The sequence below is a fragment of the Phyllostomus discolor genome, chromosome 11 (assembly GCF_004126475.2).
Source record: "Phyllostomus discolor isolate MPI-MPIP mPhyDis1 chromosome 11, mPhyDis1.pri.v3, whole genome shotgun sequence".
NCBI classification, from domain to species: domain Eukaryota; kingdom Metazoa; phylum Chordata; class Mammalia; order Chiroptera; family Phyllostomidae; genus Phyllostomus; species Phyllostomus discolor.
Window position 1 is genome coordinate 26431792 of NC_040913.2, and position 24453 is coordinate 26456244.

A 24453-nucleotide genomic window follows, 5' to 3' on the forward strand; every position below is an offset into this window, starting at 1 on the left:
TCTGAAAAAATAGTTTGGAAGCCAGTTTCTAAGCTCTGTTTTTGTTTTGTTTTTTTTAAGATTTATTTTTTCAAAATTTTCAGAAAAAGCCCAAGACCATATTATAGTCCATATTTGTTAGGGTAACTAGATTACATTATAGAAGTTACTATCTTGATAGGAATTAGCTTTAGACTTTGCTAATCCTGTCAAATTTTATACCCTGTTTACTTTATGTCTATGGTCTAACCAAGCTCTAAAACTGTATTATTCTGTTTCTTTCCCTATTTGTGCTAAAATTGTATCCATCGCAAATTGGGTGACTTAAAAACAAAGTATATTGAATTATTCTCTTGATAACATTTCCCAGGCTATGAAATTCTTAGTGAGGTATAAAATTTTCTGACCTAAGTACGTTACTGCTTTGTAAGAAATTAACATAAGGATATGAATGGAGCCTTTGTTCCTAATCTCCTTTGAGCCAATGTGGAGCAATTCTGCAGGACAGTCTTTAATATCTTCACTTTTAGATTCTGTGCATGCAGTCTCATAGCAGACCACAAACACCAGACCGTAATGGGGCAGTTTTAATCTACTGGGCAAACTATAGCTCTGACGTAATTCTCCTTAGTTCCCTGAAAGCAGTAATAATATGTTCATTCTAGATTTAAAATGCATCCAGCAGAGCATTTTGTGACTTTTCTGTTCAATGTGTTAATATGTGGAAGAATTCTATGGATCCCGCTGCATATTCCTGAGCCTAAATCCCTAAAACATATGCTGGGAAATGACCATATTCTGGGGTTGTAATTTACAAACTTGTGAAAGGAAAACATATGGTACAGCAAAATTTTAATTAGTTTTAAATATTTAAGGAGAAAGTTGTAAAGTAAGATACAAATAACCATATTATGTAGACAAATATTGTAGATAACAGAGAATATACATCATTTTAATGGATTTAGATTTGCAAACTTATCTAGTATTTTTTGGATTTCTATAGGCACAAAAAATCTGTTGGAAATAATATCAGTTATATTTTCTATTATCTAACTCTAATGGCCTTCAGTTCTTTTTTTCTTGCTTACATTACACTTGCAAGGCTCTTCAGAAAATTGTTGACTTAAAGCAGTACTTATGGATTTCATTTTCAATCTCAAGGAGGAAAGGTTTCGATTAAATATTATGTTTGCATTTTGAATGGATTAGGTGTCTTTATGTGATTGAAATGTGTCCAACTTAGTTGTGATGCATTATCAACTATATACAGGTTCTGGCACAAACAATGCCTCTTTTATTACAAAATCATAAGCATGTAATTCTGTGACATAGCAATATCACACTCAAGCACACCATATGACATTTTAGGTGAAATGTTCAAAAACATTGTAAATGATTATACCCATGTTATTACCCTACTAAGCACACTCAAGCAGGCCTTACTTTTGGTAGGCCCTCAGATGCATGATATACCCAGATTTATATATTTGATATACAAATGTATAAAAATGTATTTCATACATTTTTACATACATATCTTTTTAAATATGCATTTCTGTATTTGGTTGCTAATATTTGGTTTAGGTTTTTGCAAATACATTTTGGAGAGAGGGTGACCATTATTTCTTCTTCCTTGTAACATCCTTTTTAAGTTTGTATCGATGTCATATTTAACTCACTCAGTGAGCTACGGGACATGTTCTCTTACTCTATTCTTTGACAAGTTCTAAGAAAAAAAAACTTGAGAGTTACGTTAGTTTTACAATGATGTGTAGTTTTTTTGTTTTATCATAAAATGTAGAGAATTTATAGTGAATCTTGAATCTCTGTCTTGATATCTGTAACACATGGTGGAAAACTTTTGGCCATTACTTTTCAGATCCCTTTTGCCTCCTCATGGTTCTCCTCTGCTTTAACTATGATGGTATGAATATTATCATTTTTACCATGGTTTATTTATGAAAATATTGGTTATTACATTTTTCTCAGTATTTTAGTTTAAATATTTTCTGTTTGTTTTTTAGATCACTATGTATTTTTTCATTGGCATCCAATCTGCAAATGCAGTTCATATAAAGTTAATTAGTATGTTTATAATTAAACCTCAAAATCTCATGTTAAATTATTATATTTTCTTATTTATTTCTAGTTTATATGTTCACATAATGTCACATTCTGTGAAATCCCTCAGTTTATTATCTATATTAAAAGATACCGATGACAGTTATTTTCCCACCTATTAAATAACTCAGTGTGATTCATCTGTTCAGAGGTATCTGTAGCAGGTAGGACTCTGTTTCTGCTTTCTGTTATTCTCCATGGGCCCAGTGTCTTTAGAGGCCTGCTGTTTTTGTTTCTTTACTGTCAAGGGTCATATATGTATAAAAATCATACAGTCTGGATGAGGTTACCTTTTTCTAAAGAGTGTTTATATTGACTGTTTGCTGACTTTTAGATCACCTCAATGTAATTAGAGATTTCATTGTTTCAAATATAAGTTTCAGCCTCTGTATTACTTTGCCTATTTCCTTAACCCCTAAATACAGCCCCTAAAGTCTATGTGAGAGCTTGTGTTTTTATCAGAGTCCCTCGTCCTTGTTGGTCCTTACATTCAAATGTTTATTTTTCAAGCTCTTTTTAACTCCTCAATCTTCCATAAGCCATTTTCTGCTTGTCTAGCATGACTTAGGGGGAAAGCAGCACACAATGACAGCCTTACCCTATCTTTCCTCCTTTATGACCCCTAATTCATTTTTCTGGCTACTTTTAGAGCCCGTAATTCCAATATCCATTATTTTCTGCAAACCCCATGATACTGACAAAAGTTTTGCTTAGCTGCTACATTATGCTGCACGCCTCAGACTTTTTGCCTATGCTGCTTATAATTGGAAAATAATACCTAGAGAGGGAAGGAAAAATCAGTGTAGAATTTTAATCTGACTTCCATGAATTTCCTTTTTTATTAGATCTTGGCATTTCATGCTCTAGCTGCTCCAGTAGCTATTATTAAATTCAAATAATTATTTTGATATTATATGTAACATGTTTTTCTGGTGTTCTTGGTGAAAGCTTTAGTCAGCTACAAGTTATTGCATTGTAATTGGAAGCAGAATGCTCCATATTACTTCCTATCTTGATATGTTATTTCTTTATTATTGTTATGGATCTAACTTATTTTCATTTTTAAATTGTTTGAAGGATTTTTCATCAAATGCTTGCTTGGTTCTGCTGGGTATATCATGCATCTGAGGATATTGAGAGTCTTCTCCTTGACAGGGGGTGTAGTATTTAAAGACTTCAGCCTGGACCAGTCTACAGTATTAAATAGATGCAGTAGCCATACTCATGTGTCATGACAGTTATTTTTGAAATCTTGAAGTTTATTATATATAAATAGGTAATTAAAATATAAAGGCTGAGCTAGTACCTTCTGTATATTTGCATATTTTTATTTAATCAGTTGGGCACAGAATATGATTCTCAACAATTTATAATTTATAATCAATCTTTTAGGAAACATGTTTCATAATTTCTTATAATAAAATTCACCTATTTTTCTAAAACAACACTTACTATACCTAATAAGAATCATGATTTAGAATAGTGTAATTAGATGATCTACCCCAATATTAAATGGACTGTTAACATTTTATTCGTATTTAATTTTAAAATATTGATGTTTGTATTTTACTATGCCTGTGGCTTTTTCAGGTTTATTAATTTTATGTCATTATAAATACAGATAACCTATCTTTTAAATCTTTGTAAGACAGAAAAACCAGATAATTTATAATTCATTGACTGCATCCTGGAGAAAGTCATTTAACCCAAAATAGATTTTTTCTCATATTAATAATGGTGAACATAAGGAGAGTCATTGCTTTCCCCAGTAAATTTCTACAACTCTGTATGTCGTCCTGGACAATTGGCAGTACTAATAAACACCACTGTTCTGTGTGTGTGGTTTGCAGGCTGCCAGGAACTAGCCATTCGCTGACATCTCAAAGTGACCTGGACTCCAGTAGCTCTGAAGAATTCTATCAGGCTGTTCACCACGCTGAGCAAACCTTCAGGAAAATGGAAAGTTACTTGAAACAACAGCAACTCTGTGATGTTATCCTGATTGTTGGGAACAGAAAGATTCCTGCACATAGGTATAGTAATTTGTCTGCATTGGATACATGCATTCATATATTAAGAATGATAGTCTGAGATGTAGATTGCAAAATATCATGATTAGAGAATTAAGAATCCATAGTTCTAAGAAGGCTTGGTTATTCTTTTACTCTTAGTTATTTATTTAAGTAATCTTCTAAAGAAATAAAGAAAATATAAACATTTCAAAAAATATAACTTCCTCTAACTAAGGTTGATAAATACTTTGATTTATATGACACACAATTATACTAAGTGAAAATCAATTTCAATCTTAGGTATATGTACCTAAGATCTGAAATAAGTTGCCTTCATGCCAAAACTGAGAGAGAGGACTCAGGTTATCTTAGGTACATAGTATGCGTTTCAACTAGAAAATTTGAAGTATTTCATATCTATTTATTTTATGTTTATTACAAGTTATTTAGCTTCTGGCACACTGATGTTATTTCTACTTTATTTGTATTGTTCACACTATGACAGAAGTCTCCATTTCTCCCCTTTGCCCATCCCCCCTGCTCTCACCCCTAAAGCTAACATAGTTTTAAACATTTCTTAAATATTTATAATTGACAATTTCAAGTTTTATGAACTATATATCTCATTATTTTGTACCATATTGATTTGCTATCAGCTTACTTATGAAAATTCATTAAATTTGATGTTAGTTTTTTACTCAGTTTTTCTTCTTTTAAAAAAAAATAAGTGAAAAAAAGAATCATAATTTAATTTTGATACTGATTATCTTAAGTAGTTTAATATATGGGCAAATAGCCCTAGATTACCTTGATATATGTTATTTAATACTATTAATAGTAATGAATTAATAGAAAGGATAAATTGTCCACAAAAATTTTCAATGTACTCCTTTTCCCTATCATTTTTAACTTAGATTGTATCTAGATAATAGAAATGCATATGCATGTGGATTATTAAAGGGATTTCAGAAAAAGAATGCTCTATTTCTACTATCACAATATTAAAATGTGGACATTAAATTTGAACCAATGCACTAAAAAGGTATAGGAAGGATAAAATGACACTAAATAACCAATATAGATCATGTAAGTTTCAATTTGTCAGCAAACTATGGCACTAATTCTAATAATATAGTGTTCACACTTATTTTTTCAAATATATTTATGAAATCACATTAATAAATAGTTGTTACTATTGAGATATTTAAGTTGCCGCCACCTATTATTTGGATAAAATTATGTTATAAAATATATTTTTAATTTGTTACTTAATTTATTTTATTTGCCTAATAAATTAAATAATTATAGATATTTGTTTAAGAATACAGAGGCACTAAATCAACTAAAAAGCATATTAACACATCAAATGTTCATTAACATTTTAAAGAGATTTAAAATTTTCCTATAATTCATATAATCTTATTTTATAGCCTTTCATTGGTAGTAGTATAGTGTCTCTTCTTTGAAGCATTTTTAATCAATATTTTAAACAAGTCTTCCATGTTAATTATATTCCACATTGTTTTCTTTATTACTCCTTTTATCTAGGTTGTAATAGTAATTTTTAAAAAATATTTTATTTATTTATTTTTGGGGAGAAGGGAAGAGGGAGAAAGAGGGAGAGAAATATGAATGTGAGAGAGAAATGCTGATCAGTTGCCTCTTGTAAGTGCCCCCACTAGGATGGAACCTGCAACCCAAGCACGTGCCCTTGACCAGTGATTGAACCCATGACCTTTCATTTGGTGGGATGAGGCCCAACCAACTGAACCATACAGGTCAGGGCTTTATTTTCTAAATAATTTGTTCAATTATGCAAATTGTTCCATAGTAATTCAGGTTACTAAAAAGTAATATCGGTTTTGAATTTAGATTAAGACATCTTGACAATGTTTTATTTTATATATATTATTCTCAACATTTAAATATTTTATATATTTAGCAGATACTGAATTAAATGTTATTGTCAGTCATCTACATTTTCTTTAACTCTGATAAAAAAATTAGTCTAAACCTACCTGCTAAATTAATGTAATAAGTATTCAGATTTTGTTTACATTGTTTAAAACTTTAGCAGTATCTATTTTAAAAATAATTTACATACCTATGATTCTAAGTTAAATATACATATATTACCACATATGTGGGAAATACTTAGGAGCACCTGATAAAAAAAGCATTCTTGGGGTGCAGGGTGGAGGGGAATAAAGAAGGAAAATGGGACAACCATTATAACATAATCAATAAAATATGTTTAAAAAAACAAGTATTCTTTTAAGCAATCACAGGTACATTGCACCTCCTTATTTATACTTTTGAACAATCAACTGATTGTAAGTAATGCAAATTCACTATTTGCTTTAAATAAATAATCATCTTAGTAATAATAAATGAATGGATTCTTAAGTTATTTTGTTATATTTTAATTAGGACCACTGAGTATCATCTTCGGGAAAAATATAATTGATTTCGCAATCATTAGCACTGAAAAATTTTGGACTATTATAATAATAATTTTAAATAATAAAAAAAAGAATTTGCACTAAGATCCACTGCTCTTTTAGAAGTATTGCAAGATAATGTCATTAGCACTCATTAAGTAGTCATCCATAAAGATCATGTATATTTAACTTCATATAAATTATCTCATAATCTAAAACTTGTGAATACATTTCTATTTAAATTAATAGATCATGATGATTAAAGGGCTCTTCATAAAACACTTTGTATGCTAGCTATATTGTACATATACTTTTAACCTGACGTAGATCAAAATTATCAGTGTATTTATGAAATAACATGTCTATACAGATGTTATTATTAGCCATATTTTTAAAAAGGTTACCTATGAAGGGCTAATAATTATAAAATGAAACATTAATATTTTCTCAGCATGAAAAATAATCAAAAGTTCTAAATTCATCTGTGCTTTAGTCCTCAGAGAAATTTTCCCATAAATACAGACTTCTCTAAATGGCCCAGAATAATGTATTAGCAGCAAGTGAACAAAAACATTTGAAGGTAAATTTCTGGATACTACATGTAGAAGATTTTTTGATAAGTAAGCTGACTATAATCAGGGATCTCAGATGCTAAATATTAGACTGACAAGATAAAAAATTGGACTGCTGAATTTTTAATGCTAAGAAAATTAAAGGAGTTTTTAGGGCCTACTTTGTTATAAGGTACTGATATATGAGTATAATAAAATATGATTCAGCTTGTGAAAATTTTTCCCCTTTTAGCCATTATTAAGAGTAAGTGTATTAGACAGAAATAAATGAGAAAATCATAAATAACTAACATCCTCTGAACTGGAGTAATTGCATTTATAATTATGGGCATAGAAATAGTGTATAAGGATATAAAACTTTCAGTTAACAAAGCTTAATCCTGGGGGGTGGGACTCATTAGGCAGGGTAGGTGAGGGACTAACGTGTTTTAAAAATGTATAAGCTTATATTTTATGAACTTTTTGGAATGGGCATGCAATAATTCCTGATCAAATGAAAAATGAAATGAAAAATGAAATGATCATATTCTGTTTTCACTCTTGTCCATGTTTAATAATGAATTTAGCTATGCCAAGATAATATACATATATTATTTTAATGTTCCATAATGAGCCTTGGTAGTGAAAATAATTGAAGTTAAAAGTGGCAATTGAAATTATGTATTTAGAAACACTTAAAACATTAAATATACTAAAAAATCACTTTATTATTAAGTTAGATATTAATACTCAAGGGTAGGCAAGTACTACTGTTTCTCTGGACTGAAGAAAAGCTGAAGATATTCTTTGGTGATAGAGGAATAACTCATTTCTTCCATTTCATTAAATACAACATTCACCTAGGCATCTCAATCAGCTGAATGGTTCAGAATGGCTCTGTACCATCTTCAAAAATAAACCAACAAAAAAAGGCCTCACTGGCCCAGGCAATTCCCACAGCTCCAGGCAGTGCCCGTGGCCCCATACTCCCCATGGCTTTCAGGGACCCGGACTCCCAGCACATCCCAGGATTGGCCTATTCCCATGACCCACAGAGGCTCCTGTGGGCCCAGGTTCCCAACGGGACATCTGAAACCCTGAAGGCAGGTAAGCCCCTACAAACCCAGGCTCAACCAGGCAAGCTACCACAGACCCCAGCTTTTGACCCCCCCAGCACTAGGCCAGGTCCCATGTCCCCAGGCCTCCCAGTCCACTCAGTGCCAGACTGGTCCCTATAGATCTAGACTGCAGGCTGGATTCTACATGTGCAGGCTCTCTGCTTATCCCAGCAGCATATCTATCCCAGCAGAACAAACCTTCAGGCCGGGCCACCCAAGCTCTCAGGCTGACTCCAGAGACCCCAAGCTCCAGGTTGCCCTTAGCACCAAGCTAGCCATAGTGACTCCAGATTCCAGCCTCCAGTCAGGTTCCCATGAAACCAGTTTCCCAGACCACTCCGGTACCAAGTAGGCCCCGTGAACCCAGATGCCAGGCCCAATCCAGTGGTGCCTGTTTGGCCTTTGCTGACCCAGAACCTATATTTTCACACACAGACCCAAATCTCAGCCAATCACCCCAGATTCAAGGGCCAGGCCCACCTAGTGACCCCCAGCTCCAGACCTTCTGCTACAGACTCAGTCACTTGGCTGTCATGTGTACCCAAGCACAAGCCTGCCACCTGCTGACCAGACACCAGACTTGCCTGTCCAAAGATGCCAGAGGAATCCTACCTTCAGACACCCCCAAATGGCCCTCCCACACAGTCTGTGGCTGGGTTGACTGGTTAACGGCTTTGCCTGCCCAAGCCAGTCTGAAGAAAGGAAGAGACCCTTACTTCCTTAAATACAGAGATGTCATCACAAATCCACAAGGATCATGAGCTGAGAGGGCATGGCACCATTAGACATGGCTTACAAGAAATGCTAATAGGTGTTCTTTAAGCAGAAATGAAAGGAGTCTGATTAGTAACAGGAAACATGTCAAGCTAAGAACATACAACTTCAGAATAATCTAATTGTGATGTGCTGGTGTGTTCATCACTTTAGTGTAGAGGTTAGGGGACAAAAGTGTTAAAGACAACTAGAGCTATAATAATTAGTCGATGGATGCACAGTGTAAAAAACGCATAGTGATATTAAAACATAAAATATGGGGAGGGGAATAAATGGGTAGAGTTTTTTATATGATTGAAATTAAGTAGTTATCAACTTAAAATAGACATATTTATAGGATGTTTTGTGGAAGTCTATCTACAATACCTATACACACACAAAAATGACAGGAATCAAAGCATAATCTCATCGAAATGCATTAACTTACAAAGAAAGACAGCAAAGGAGGAAATAAAAAACAAGGAAACTGCAAAACAGCCAGAAAACAGTCAGGTAGCAGTATAACTCCTAACCTATCAATAATTACTCTAAAGATACTCAGGTCAAAGTCTCCATTCAAAAGACAGAGTGGCTGAATAGATTGAAAAATATGACTCAACTATATGCTGCCTACTAGAAACTCATTCAGCTTTAAAGACCCACAAACAATAATTACAAAGTGAAGGAAAGGGAAAAGATATCCCAAGCAATTGAAAACAAAAACAGATTCAGGATAGTTATACTATCAGACAAAATACACTTTAAGCCAAGCAGTAACACAAGACAAAGGTAATCACTAAATCTTGACAAAGGGGTCAATTTATGAACTGGATAAACAATTGTAAGTACATATTGTGATAATTATTTCTTAATATGAGATCTGTCCAGAAAAAGTCCAGCTATTATTAATATGATGAGAACAGTGTGCATGACATCAATGTAACCTGGAAGCCAAGGAGAGTAGGCTGGAATGCACATGTATGAACAATGACAACTTCACTGTACTGGTCAGTGGGGGGGAAGACACCATTGAGTGAACATATGTACTCTGTGGGCGTCACATTCAAGGTAACTGAGCGAGTAAAGCAATGAACCTGCATCAAACTTTGCATTAAGCTTGAACATTCCTCCACAGGAAGTCTTCCGATGATTCTGAAGGCCACAGCTCTGGGCAACTAGTGATTGGCAGCTTCATCACCACAATGGACCCACTCATGCATCACATCTCATGCAGATTTTTTTGACAAAACATCAAAACACCCAGGTGCTTAGCCTCCCTATAGCCCAGACTTGGCACCCTGTGACTTCTGGCTTTTCCAAAAACCGAAATCACCTTTAAAAGGGAAATGATTTTAGACTGTTGAAGAGATAAAGGAAAATACAATGGGGTAGCTGATGGTGATTGGGAGAACAGTGTGAGGTCCCAATGTGGCTAATTTTGAAGGGAACCAAGGCATCATTGTTCTATGTACATTATATCCTGTGTCTTCTTCATAAATGTCTCTGTTTTCCATAATGCATGGCTGGATACCTTCTGGACAGGCCTGGTATATAGATGTTTCAAATAGGGTATACTGTAAAGTTATTTGTGTTCCATGTCAATATCTCAGTAACACTGGAGGAAAGAGAACCATTTACACACTATTTTAATGTCCTCCTTATGCTTACAACTGATATTTAGCAGTACATAAAGCACATTTGCTTGCATGTACTAAAAGAGATATTTGTCAAACATATTATACCATTAGTCTGTAGTCTTTGGGTGATGCAAAAGAATATAGAACACTATACCTTTCCTCAGGAAGTTTTTAATAATCTTGAGGAAGGAAGAATAACTAGTAGAACACTTAAGGAAATTATTATAGTTGCAAATAACTTCAACTTATATACGTGGTTTTGATTCCAAGGGCACAAGATAATCTAATAAGGAAATGAGTAACATATGAGAGAGTAAGATTTATGTAAGATTTTCAGAGATATTGTATTCGAGCTCAGTCAGGAAAAGAATATGTTTGCTGCCCTGGCAGGTATAGCTCAGTAGATTGTATGCGGGCCTGCAAACCAAAGGATCACCAGTTCAATTCCCAGTCAGGGCACATGCCCGGGTTGTAGGTCAGGTCCCCAGATGGGGGTGCGTAAGAGGCAACCACACATTGACTTTTCCCTCCCTTTCTTTCTCCTTCCCCTCTCCTCTTTCTAAAAATAAATACATAAAATCTTAAAAAATAATAGGTATGCTATTTTATAATGAGAATAATGTGGAAATAGGAAAAGTTAATACTTTGTGTTTGTGAAAATTATGAGGCGTTGACAGTGTAAGTGGAATAGTGTATAAGAAATACTGCAAAATTAAGCCATAAAAGTAGGACAAAAGTGATTATGATAGACCTTGAAAACAGGTAGAGAAGTTTGTATCTGAAATGAGGGGTATAATTAGAAAGTCATGTAAGTTCTTGAAGAGGAAAGTGACATAATTAAACCAATAATAATAATAATGCTATTCAACACTCACTGTGTTAAATATGTCAGGGTCTGTTGGAAGTGCTTTTCTTATACTGTCCCATTTTAACCTGAAAGGCAAGGAAATCTTTATTTTTTTCTAAGAAAATAAAAAACTCAAGAATAAAGATTAGGACATTCACCATTTAATTAGTAAGTGGTGAATGTAGTATTCAAACCTAGGCATTCTGGCTGCAGAAGTAATGCACTAACAACTACAATAATTCACAAAGATAGCTCTGAAAAATCACCCAGCTATAGAAAATGCACAAAATATTAGCACTGCAAAAACTAATTTATATTCAAGGAAGAAGTTAGAGTTAATCTAGGCCTGAAATGAGGACTACGTAAATATCAAGAAAGAGATTAACTGAGAAATATTTTGCAGATCCAGAGACTGGAATTCAGGTGTGAATGACTTATTTAAAGAGTGTCCTCAGAAGCAGGAAGGAGCAGGAAGGGTCGAGGAAGGAGCACATCAGGGATGTGGTCTCAGCAGGAGCCTTGCTTCAGCTTTCTTTCCTAAGAAGCTCTGGAGCATGACTTGCTGCAGAGTTAGTCACAACCCGAGGTAAAGGGGCGGTATATTTATATCTGGGTTCTATTAGTCATTATCTATGGGCCCACCCACAGGTCAAGAGTATGAGGGGGGTTTGGGAAAGGTGGTAAGAGAAGCAGGAGCTCACAAACTGCCAGGGGCAGATCCTCTGGGTCATTAGAGATTCTAGAGAAGGGGTAGCTGGGGTCATCACCGGTCCTAAGCATATTGGTGTGTCTTTTAAAAGGGGTCTGGGCAGGGCAACCAGAAAGTCTAATACAAAAGGAAAGATGGATTTTGTGTCTTATTTGATATAGGTAATGAAGGAGAAGGAGAAATAAATCATAATTTTATAGTATCTACTCTGAAAGTTCAATATATTGGTGGTGCACCAATTAGAAACAGGGAAGTAAGAAAGGGGGGAAAAGTCACATGGAAGACTTTGATTTAGTTTAGGGCATACTGAAATGCTGGGACAACTGGTGAGAAGTTTCTACAGGCATTCCAGACACAAGGCCAGATTTAAAACTATCATTAACAGTAATAATTAAGGTCATGCTCAAGAATGATTCTGAAACAACGAGAGTTTAGGTAAATATTTAGATGTCTGACTCAAAGCCTGGAGCAATGAAAGGGTCAAGGAGCTAGAGTAGGAAGAGAAGCCAGTGAATCAGAAGTAAGCTGAGATAAGGAAGTCTATACTGCCTTAGCTAAAGTGGAGATTTAAAGATGGAGTGGGAGGTCAGCAATGTCAAACACCACAATAAATTGGAGTGGACTTAGGAAAGTTTAATAGATTTCTAAGGAAATACATTTGTGGTGACCTCAATAAGAGATTTTCCAGAGTGGCTGCATTTATCCATTTACATATCCATTTTTGGCTCCTGCTTCCTTTGCATTAATAGAAGCTACATATGCACATATAAAGATATTACTTTCTGTTATTCATTACATCCCTCTTCTAAAATCTAATGCAAATTTTATATCCACTAACTCTAAATGCCTTAGAAAGTTTTCTGTACTTCTCTTACTGAGTTAGCAGTATTTTGTATGTTATAGTTTATGGAGAGGATCTTATGTAATTATTTAAGATTGAATTCTCTAGGTCTCATAATACTTTCCTCTATACAGATCTGACCCTGTTGTACATCAAGCCTTAATATGTGTAAGATTAAAATGGTTAATTTTATCTCAATATACCTCTTATGCATTAGGAAAGATATACAGGGTCCAGCAGAAGTAAGGCCTGCTTGAGTGTGGTTGGTAAGGTAATAATATAGGTGGAATAATTCATAGTTTTAATTTGAACATTTCACCTACAGTGTCATATGGTGTGCTTGAGTGTGATGTTGTCATGTTAGAGAATTACATGCTTATAATTTTGTAATGAAAAAGGGTATTATTTCTGCAGGACCCAGTATAGCCTTCTGGTTTATTATAGTTTATTTTTATACCATACAAGTTTATCTTTTGTTCTTTTGATAAAACTGGTCATCTGATACTAAATTATCTAATTGGTATGTAATACATACTTGTTTTTTATAATTTACTTTATTGTATATAATAAACATTTGAAGATAACTGTCTTAATTATTTTGTTACTCTTTGAAAATATACACTGTTGACATGTTTAGTTACTAATTGCCCAAATTAACATGTAACAAACTGATAACTCCAAATAGTTCTAACATGTTACCTCCCTAGGAGTTAGCACCTAAAATCACAGATCCCATAAAGCACTTCTTAAATGCATGAACTATATTTTGAAATAAAATATGCAGAAGGAATATCTATATCTGTGGAAGTGAGCTTTCACCACGCACTCTCCTTACACAGAAATAAATAAAAAGCAGATAAAATTGCAAAATAAAGAATTTTAAATGATTTTTTTTCTGATTTGAAAGCATAGCAAGTTTTAAATAGTAATGCCCTGAATTGACCTTTCTTCCTCTCCTTTTTCTTAGATTCTTAGAAAGAAAAGTACTATTTACAACAGTAAATCTAGAATTTACTGTTATTTAGCTTACAGATGTAATGATCATATTTAGTTATTTTGAAGTGTGCCCATCACTTTTTTAATATTTTGTGGCCTTAAGGAATAAAAGGTGCTTGAGGTACACTTTGCGATTTTCTTGCTCTAGTCCTGGTGTCCTTTCTTTACCCAAGGAGACCTGAATGTACACACACATGTCCTCCCTGATATTAAACACATACACAAAAATGATTACTTCTTTTTAATATTAATACATCATAGGGTTTTTTCTTTTTTTTAGTGTTCTCCCTTTCTATATTTGTAACTCTGTTTTCCATCAGTGAGTAATCTTTTCCTGAGGAGTCTTAAGAATATATTAATTTCTTCTACTCTACTTTAAACAGAAAGAAGTTTCAGAATTTTTAAATCAAATCTCTTTGTTTCATTTTCTATTGAATTTATTGGAGAGACACTGGTTATCACAATTATACAGGTTTCAGGTGCACAGTTCCACAACACATCATGTATGTGTGTATTCTGGACACTTGGACCGCTTCCAAACCCTGGCTATTATAAATAACACTACAATGAACATAAGGGTGCATATATTCTTTCAAATTAGTGTTTCAGGTTTCTGTAGATATATTCCCATAAGTGGCATTGCTAAGTCATAAAGCAGTTCCATTTTTTATTTCTTAAAGTAACTCCATACTGTTTTTCACAGTGGCTATACCAATCTTCATTCCCATCAACAGTCAGAAGGGTTCCCTTTTCTCCATAGTTTCACCAACACTTTTTGTTTGTTGATGTATTGATGACAGTACATTTTAAAATGGAATACTCCTCAGCCATAAAAAAGGAGGAACTCTTATCCTTTGACACAGTATGAATAGACCTGGAAATCATAATGCCAAGTGAAATAAGCCAATCAGAGGCAGACAAATACAATATGATTTCACTGATACATGGAATCTGATGAACAAGAAAAATAGTGTCATAGAGAGCAGTCTGATAGGTGTCGAGGTGGGGAGTTTGGGGTCTGAATTGGGGTGGAGGAATTGAGCATAAATTTAAAAAAGAGAAGCCCTGGCTGGCATAGCTCAGTGGATTGAGCGTGGGCTGTGAATCAAAGCATTGCAGGTTCAATTCCCAGTCAGGACACATGCCTAGGTTGCAGGCCACGGCCCCCAGCAACCGCACATTAATGTTTCTCTCTCTCTCTCTTTCTCTCTCCCTTCCCTCCCTAATAAATAAATTAATTAATTAATTTTAAAAAACAAGAAAAAATCTCATGGATGTGGACAACAGTGTGGTTATTGCTTGGGGGGAGTATGTGGAGAAAGGTAGAGGAGGGTATAGAGGGGAAAGCCTCTTAACTACAGTGCACTTTTTAAAATAGTTCTCTATTTCTTTAGAATCATTCAATATTGTTAAGTGTTTTACTCAATCATTTTATAAATTTGTATTTCCACTTGGAATTTTTAAATACATGAAAAATCTTCAATCTCATTAAAACAACAAAAATCACCAGAAAAATAAAATGTGTATACTTTATTTCATTGAAATTATTAAACAGCTGTTTCAAAAAAACAACTGTAAACTAGAGTGATACTCTCTTCCTCACCTCAACACTTTTTTGGCACAATGTCCACTATCCACCTGAAATTTATAGTATATGAGGAAAAGTGGGAGAATATAGTCCATTGTCAAGAATAAAATTAGTCATGCAAATTAATCTAGACATGATTCAGGTGTTAAACTTATTAGCAAAGGCATTAAAGCAACTGTGAAAAATAATTTAAAACAGTGAAAAAGGAAATAAAATTATCAAGAAATATTTGGAAGACCCAAGTCACTAAAAATAATCTATAGTGAAGCACAGAAAAAAGAAAGCTTAAGAGAAAAACAAACTGAGATTCAACAACCTTTGAGACACTGTCAACTACTGAAACATACACAATTAGAGTTCCAAAAAGAGTATGAATTGAGCGAAAAAAAATTAGGAATCATTTGTAGATAATTTTCTAAGTTTGATCAAAGGGATCCACCCATACCCCAGACAGCTCAAAATATCCTAAGCAGAGTAAATACTGCCATGAACCCACATCTATAGATATAAAAACTAAACTGCTAAAATTCTAAGATAAAGAGAAAAATAAATAATTAAGGATACGAAACCTAGTTAATCAGGGCAACAAATCTATGAAGAAAAACTGATTTTCTATTCATAACGATTGAGTCTAGAACATAATTGAATACTATTTTAATAGTCCCAAAGGAGGTAAAATCTCTCAATGTAAAATTTTTGTCAAGTGAAAATAACTTTTACTAGATATTTTTTTATCTAACTTAATGAGGACATTTTCAGTTGTAAAGTGAAAGTTGTGAGAATTTTTTGTCATCAGATCTGAACTACAAGATATAATGAATGAATATATTTGGCTGTTACCTGATTAAAATCTACTTCTTCAGAAATGGATAAAGAGTACCAGAAATGGTGGAGAATAAAATAAAATTTTCTTTTCGCATACATATTCCTCTTTAAAAATATTCTTGACTTAGCAGAGAGGTAAGCAGAATTATAATACTGTATGGTTCTTACAAAATTCATAAAATTATTTTATTTAATGATAGAAATCATTAGCTAAGAATAAATATTTTAAACTCTAAATAGAGTCAGCAAATTTTTATACAGGGACCAAATCTGGTATGCTTCTTGTTTTGTCTGGATTATAAGCTAAAATTTATTTTTGCATTTTTAATCAATTAAAAAATTTTAAGGAAAATATGTCACAGAGACTATATGTATAACTCCCAATGACAAGAACACTTAATATCTGGCTTATTGAAGAAAAATAAATCTGGTCTCTACTCAAGAGAAACATACATTCACACAAGAAAAGTTGTTGTTAAAATGTTAATGACTAAAACAAAGACAATAAAAAGACTAACACAAAATAACACATAAAAATGAAATATATTGGTAGAACTAACCCCAAACATCTTTTTCAATATTTTTTTAAATCCTGACTCTAGGGTATATTTATTGATTTTAGAGAGATAGGTGGGGACAAGAGAGAGGAACAAATGTCAGTGTGAGAGGAAAACATCAATTGGTTATGCCTCCCAAACACAGGTATATGCCCTGACCAAGGGTGGAACCTGGACATTTTTTATGTATTTGGTGACTCCAACCAACTGAGCCACTGTAGGCCAGGGTAACATGAAAATAATTTTATGAACAATATATGTATTAATAAAATTCAGAACTGAGATAAAGTGGACATATTCTTGAACAATGTAAAATGAAATTATTAATGAATCAAAAATAAAGCACATAAATAATGTCTTATGTCTTATTTAATAATTAAAACAGGTTTGAGCCCTGACCAGTTTAGCTCAGTTGGTTGAGCATTGTTCCACAAAGCAAAATATTGCCTGTTCAATTCCTGGTCAGGGCACTACTTCTTGGGGTGCACGCAAGAGCCAACCAATCAGTGATTGATGTTTCTCTCTCACATCAATGTTTCTCTCCCTCTTTTTCTCCTTCCTCTTCTTCTCTCTAAAAATAAAGAAATAAATTCTTCTAAAAAAAAGAAACCAGATTGATATGTCACTCTTTCCCAAATTAGCCAAGCTGATGTATTATTTTTTTCAGGTAAGTTCCAGGCCATTTTAAAATAAAAATTAATTGTTTTCTAACAATTAATTTTTCTATAAAAAATTTTAAAAAGTTGAAACTACCAGTTCATTTGATGAGGTTTGTATAATCCTGATTGAAGAATCAGATAAGGAAATATAAGAAAATTATATTTATATGTATTTATCATACATATAAAAAAAGAATATTTTGTTGGCATAAGAACCAGTGAATACACACACACACACACAAAATAGAATTCCCAGGCAGCGATTAGTAAATATTTAGTATTCAAATTTATGATATAGGTGGCAGCATTAATTTACTGGGCCAATCGAATTATTTAGTAAATGTTATGATAAAAAGTGAGTGAATATGTAGAGAGAAATAAATTTGGATTCTTATCCAAAAGGATGTAAGAAGTAAATGTGAAAGGGAAAATGTATTTAAAATGATAGGGAAAAAAATGTAGGAGAATGCTCTATAACCAAAGTTTCGAGCAGAATTTCTTAAATCAGTTTTTAAAAGTACAATCCATAGGTAATATAGATTAATAGATAGATGATAGATACATAGATGACAGATAGATAAACAGAGAGACAGACTGCCCTGCACTTCATTGTTGTTGAACTTCGCATTTCGATGCTTTATATTCGTGGCCTAAATTGGATCCTTTGGCTCTTTCAGGCTTGTTCTGAGCTCAGTCTCAGACTACTTTGCTGCCATGTTTACAAGTGATGTTTGTGAAGCCAAGCAAGAGGAGATCAAGATGGAAGGCATAGACCCCAATGCCCTCTGGGATCTTGTTCAATTTGCATATACAGGTACAGTAAAAGAGTTGTAGCTCACACTGATGTCTTGTAAATTTTAGAATTTAAGTGCAGGATTTAAAGGTTAAAGAAAAATACAGACTATATCTTTTATTTTTTCTATTTGGAAGACTAACAGAGAAAAGTCAGACTACTTTTACTTTTGTCACTGAAATTATAAATGTATATATGTATAGATATACCATATTCCTTCCACTTATATAAGCCAGAATTTAAACTAGCTTATAAAAGTGAATAATAGATGGGCTTGGAAGAGGAGCAGAAAGGTTATTAATTATCAAATGAGAATTTGTTTATGTCTATATTTAGAGCATTAGAAAGGGAAATTAATGCAAATGTTCTTTCATTTTGGAAAAGAGGAGTTCAAATAACTCTTTTTTTGGTGCTATTTTAATGCTAATACCTCCCCAGAACACTTAATTATTTTCAGTGAATTTTTATTGTATGTTTTTCCATTACCATTTAGTCCCTTTATACCCCACTCCCCCATGCAATCTCCACATGTTGTCCATGTTCATGAGTCTGTTTTCCTTTTTAATGTGAACTTTATAAACTTAGTTGAAATGGACATGAAAGTACTTAGAACTGTGAAAATGACTAGATTTTAAAACAACATGTTTCTGATCCTCTATATTAACATTTCCTATTGGTCTTTGCACCTTATTATCTTTGGTGAATTCAAATAATTTTGCTAAGTTATTCAACATTTTTTTAATGTTGCTTAATGTGGCAGTACTAGCTCTGTCTCTGGAAAATAAACTAATGAATAAACTATGCCTTTTCCCCTCAGAAGCTCATGGTACAAGTGGAGAAAAGAGATGAGAAAACAAATTAGATATAATGTGAAATGTTAAGAGAGATTTAGAAGACATAAAACCTGCTTTTCAGAGCATCATCAGGGTTCACATTCATTTAAAATATTTTAGTCCCTTTCCACGACTCATGAGATAAAAGGAGATATTTTTTAAAAATCTTGTGATAGTACTGAAAGAAGGTAGTATGAATGAGTATTTTTTAGGTCTGAACTCTTGATCATTAAATAAAAAAAGAAAGGTAGACTACAGCCTGATTATCAATGCATCAGGACCCTGGTTCAAGGAGCTGCATTTTCAGTATTTCTGCTCCCAGGGAAACAAGTGATGGTGTCTGAAGATCAGCCTCTAAAATCCAAAGACATTGGAACTAATGGGGATCTATCTCCTTTGAGAGTTTGTTTGGCTTTTCACGGAGAGGAGTTTGCTAATATCAATATAACAGCTTCTAGGTAAAGAGAAGCATACATATTTAAATAAAGCTTCTATGAAAAGAGAAATGCACAGGCTTTCGATACTGAAATCAAGGCAGCAATGTTATGGACAGACTTAAGCATTTTTCAGCCTCAGTAATTTTAAAATTCTATTTCGTCAAGGCAAATGTTGCCCTAAGTTAAACAGTAAGCAGGTCCTTACTGAAGGCTGTTGCAATCAGGGAGAGAGAACAGAACTCAGTGTTTACTTTTCATGGTAAGCAAAATAAGTCAGACAGAAAAAGTTGTGAACCATATGATTCCATTCATATGTGGGAAATAAAAATGAAAACAATATATGAACAAACAAGGAAAACAAACTAACAAGAGCTCATAAACACCAGCAACAGTATGGTACTTATCAGAAGGAAGGGGTGGAGCTAGTAAAGGGTAAAGAGGGTCAAACATACCGTGACAGAAGAAGACTTGACTTTGGGTGGTAAACAAAAAATGCTATATACAGATGATGTAGCATAAAATTGTTCAATTGAAACCTGTTTGGTTTTCTTAACGAATGTCACCCCAATCAATTTAATTTAAAAATAAAAAAAAATCATAATTCTGCTGAAACAAAGGGTACAGGGGAGGATTTTTAAGTGCTCAGGTAGGAGGGAACACAGGACATCTGTGTTTGCTGATTGGCTGTACCTAAAGGAAAAGTAACCTTTCTCGTTTTGTGGCAGAGCGTTGTTTTACAACTTGAAACAAGGTGCCCACTCAAATCATGCTCCTAGCCTCTCTCAAAACTGATGGACTGTATGCTCTTTCCCTGGATGTTGGCATTTCAAAGGGATGGCTTCCAGGTCCTTGAGAAAATGTTTCTGGACTATAAAGCTGGCAATTGCCTGTTAAAAGAATCCACATCTCAAAAGAAGAGAGAAAGTATTAACAATTACAGTTTTGTAAAGTAAATCCTCTAAGAAAAAAGAGAGATCAAAACCCTAGGGGCAGGAAGAAGCGTGTCTAACTTTTCGTCAAGTTCATGGGCACCAAGACCATCTTGCCTCAATTTGCATACAGCCTGAAACAGTAGTAAAAGATCAAGGCCTCCCAGTCAGGAGATAGCAAACACAACCACATTATTGTTTCTTGGAAAGAAACAAATCCTGAATCTTACCTTAGGAATCCTTCTAGCAACAGAAAGGCATAAATGCAACACTTAGAGCCTCCATTGCCTGGCAGCCTTGCATTTTTCCTGTGAAAAACTAGGTCAAAAGACACTCATCATCAAGCAGCACAAAGTTGGAGGGTGTTTCAAACTCCCTGCTGAATGTAATGACCCAGATTTAGCTCTGCTTTTTAAAGGGCAGACAGAATACAAAACTGCCTTTCAGTTGCCACTGCCACTTTAGCCTTTGCTCTGATATTTCTATCTTCCTGGTGATTGCTAAATTGCCAATTGTGAGTTTATAGAAATGTGCTAGGTGAGGAAATAACTTACAGGCTAATATTGGGGGATGTGTAGGCATAACACACAATGCATACCGATCTTTTGCAATGTGCGATATAACCAATTACAAAAATAGAAGATATCAGGTGAGCAATAGAATAGAAAAGGAAGAATAGGTAAATGAGTCTACCTAGCAAGCTTGTTAGCTGATCTCTAAGACATTTTGTAAAAGACTGAAAATAAATGCATCACAGAAAAAGGTAAAAATGAATGAGCAGTAAGATACTAAGGGGTCTACCATTTGGGAATATTTTCTTAAATTTTGAGGTTTGAGAGGCTTTCAAAAAACTGAGGAGTATCAACATGTCAAGAATTCAAAGTTAACTATTAGCCGTAAATATAATTTGTTCATTAGAGATGAATAAAAGTGCTTCAAAATTATTTCAAAGGAAAAATTCCTATGAGATCTGCAAAGTTTGTAAGGTTTGAAAAATCATATGTAACCAATTTATTTCATTAACTTAGAAAGTAATAAAAGCAAAAAAATGGGGAAAGCAGGTTAGAATGAAATTTTGATTGACATAAGCTTCAATATTTATAGGGTTTAATAATCTTTGCTTTAAAAAGAAAGGAATAATCTTTTAAAGAATTTCATTTAGGAAAACTTCATACATGGTAAAATATGGAAGACACCCTACATAATTATTCCACTTTTCTCCTACCCCAGCAAATCAGAATGAGAGAAAAGGGAATCTGGGGCCTGATAGATTTTAAATGAGAACTAAAACAAAATATTTGGAGATTTCATTTCTGGTAACTGGGAAGAGTGACCTGGGTATTAAGAAGCGAGTGCAGTAGTGGTAATAGGTAAAAGGGAATGGAATACTTTGTAAAGAAACACGTTATAGAAATAAAAATGTTAACACTAGAAATATGTATACAGAATAAAGAAAACCAACAAGGTCATTGGGTTGACAAAATTAAAGAAAACATTCTCAGAAGTAGGAAAGGTAAATATGCAACTATTAAAATAATGATTATCACAGTGTAAAATTAGCTACTTTCTTTAAAAAAAGGCTCCATATAAGGTCAACATTTTTTAAACAACATAGTAGTAGAAAAGGAGAGGGAGATTTACACTGATGTTAGAAATAATAATCATTTTTTCTAAATTCTTAATTAGATATTTAAGTAACTCCAACATTTCTTCCTTTGACACTTTCCATTGAGAGTTTTTGTAGTTTTTTACTAGGAAATCTGAGTGTGATGGGAACCCTTCATACAGAGCAAAGGCCCACTTAAGCAACAGGATGTGTTATAAAATGTGTTAAGTCCTCACTTAAGGTTGTTGGTTCTGTGACTATAACTGCAAGGATGGATAATGAAACCAGTTTTAACATGGGCTAATTGATATAAACAAGAGGTAAGTTCCTAAGACATCTCATCAGAACTCTTTAAAAAATTATGTTACTGAAGACCTGCTATAGTGCCCTTTTACAATTATCACTTTACATTTAAAATTTGAATTCTTAGTTGTAATCCAAAGAATATGTAATTATAGATTGTATATCAGTTTTTCAAAATCAATCCAGAATTCAGTTAAAAACATTGGATCACTTATTGCATAAAGAGGGTCACACTAGGAATAAGAAAATAAAATAAAAACTAAGTTGGATGAACACAGATTAGAATGGCATAGACCTTTAAACAACTTGAGAGTAAATAGAAGTATTAGAGCAGGGCATAGTGAAAAAAATCTCATCACATCTGTTTTCCAAAGTAATAAGGTCTATGCATCACTATCTATTGGATGACATTCTCAGTTGTATAGATTTAAATGAACCTAATAGCTTTTAAACATTTTCTTACATGTTATAGAGCTTCTATTCTGTAATTTTATTTAGTTGGAAAAAAACCCTGCATATTATTTGTTTTAACTGCTATGATTTAGAATCATGAAGTCCATGCTGTTCTGGAATTATGTTACAGAGCATTTCAGAAGCATGGAATTAGAGAAGAAAAGAAAAAAAATATGTCCACAGTTTCTCATCATTTTATTTTCAAATTACTTAGAAATTATAGTTATATAGAACTATAAAATTCCATCATGAACATCATAAATTTTACAGATAAACATTTTTTCTTAAAAACATTTTTGAGCATTGACAAAAATCATCATGAGGTAGATCAGGATTTTGTTGGTCTTATTTGAACTAATATGGTAGGTGGAAAATTATTTTTTCTGTGTGTAAGACACTTTGGAGTTTGTAAGTCAGCCCACTCAGTGAGAAAAAGTAACTTGACAAGGAATAATAGTAAGATGTTGAACCTATTGCTGTAATAAAATGTCAGAACACAAATTGAATGGTATTTTCACTACCCAATCAATGCCTTTTTTCATTGGGTTGGCCAAAAAGTCCATTTAGTGTTTTCCATAAAATAAAAGACACATTTTTCATTTTTACCAATAGCTTTATTGGTTTGGATATTTTGAACACGTTGGCTATCTCCCTTATGGTATAATGTGATTGTTCTCAATTAATGTCTTGATTTGATGACTGTCAACTTCAACAGGTCTGTGAACCATGGAGCATCTTCCAGGGAGACATCTCCAGCACAAAACTTTGCAAATTACTTTTTTGACACATTTGATCAGTCCCAGTACTTCCTCCATACACTGCACAAATTAGGGTTTTTTTGTGTGTTTAAGTTATTTTTCTATTTTTAATTTTTACTCTTATTTATTCTATTATAGTTGTACCATTTTTCCCACTGTGCCCTCCTCCACCCAGCCCTCCTTTCCACTCCCACAGTCAATGTCCATACCATTGTCCATGTCTGTGGGTCAGTCATAGGTGTTCTTTGACTAGTCCCTTCGCCTTCTTTCTACTATTACCCCATGCCCTCCTCTCTGGTGACTATCAGTCTATTGCATGTTTCCTTGTCCCTGGGTCTGTTTTGTTCATTAGTTAATGTTGTTTAATAGATTCCTCTTATAAGTGGGATCACATAATATTTATCTTGTACCAACTATAGCAAAAGGTAGGAATTCTTTCTTTTTTCTGCTGCATAGTATTCCATGGTATAAATGTACCACTATTTTTAGTCCATTCATCTACTGATGGGTGTTTAGGCTGTTTCCAACATTTAGCTATAGTAAATAACAGTGATATGAACATAGGGGTGTATAGGGGTGTATTGGTGTTTGGGGCTTGTTAGGATATATTTCTACCAATGGAATTACTGAGTAAAAAGGCAGTTCTATTGTTAAGTTTTTGAGGAAATTCCATACTGTTTTCCACAGTGGCTTCACCAGTCTGCATT

General features: G+C 33.5%; 1 protein-coding gene across 1 annotated transcript in view; it reads left to right on the forward strand.

The window, feature by feature from the left end:
- Positions 1-24453, forward strand: part of KLHL1 (kelch like family member 1) — a 325875-nt gene that overhangs the window by 113611 nt on the left and 187811 nt on the right. Inside the window, exons 2-3 of the mRNA XM_028526633.2 lie at positions 3951-4133; positions 18312-18448. Coding sequence (XP_028382434.1) covers positions 3951-4133; positions 18312-18448 — 320 coding nt within the window. The remainder of the gene's footprint in view (positions 1-3950; positions 4134-18311; positions 18449-24453) is intronic.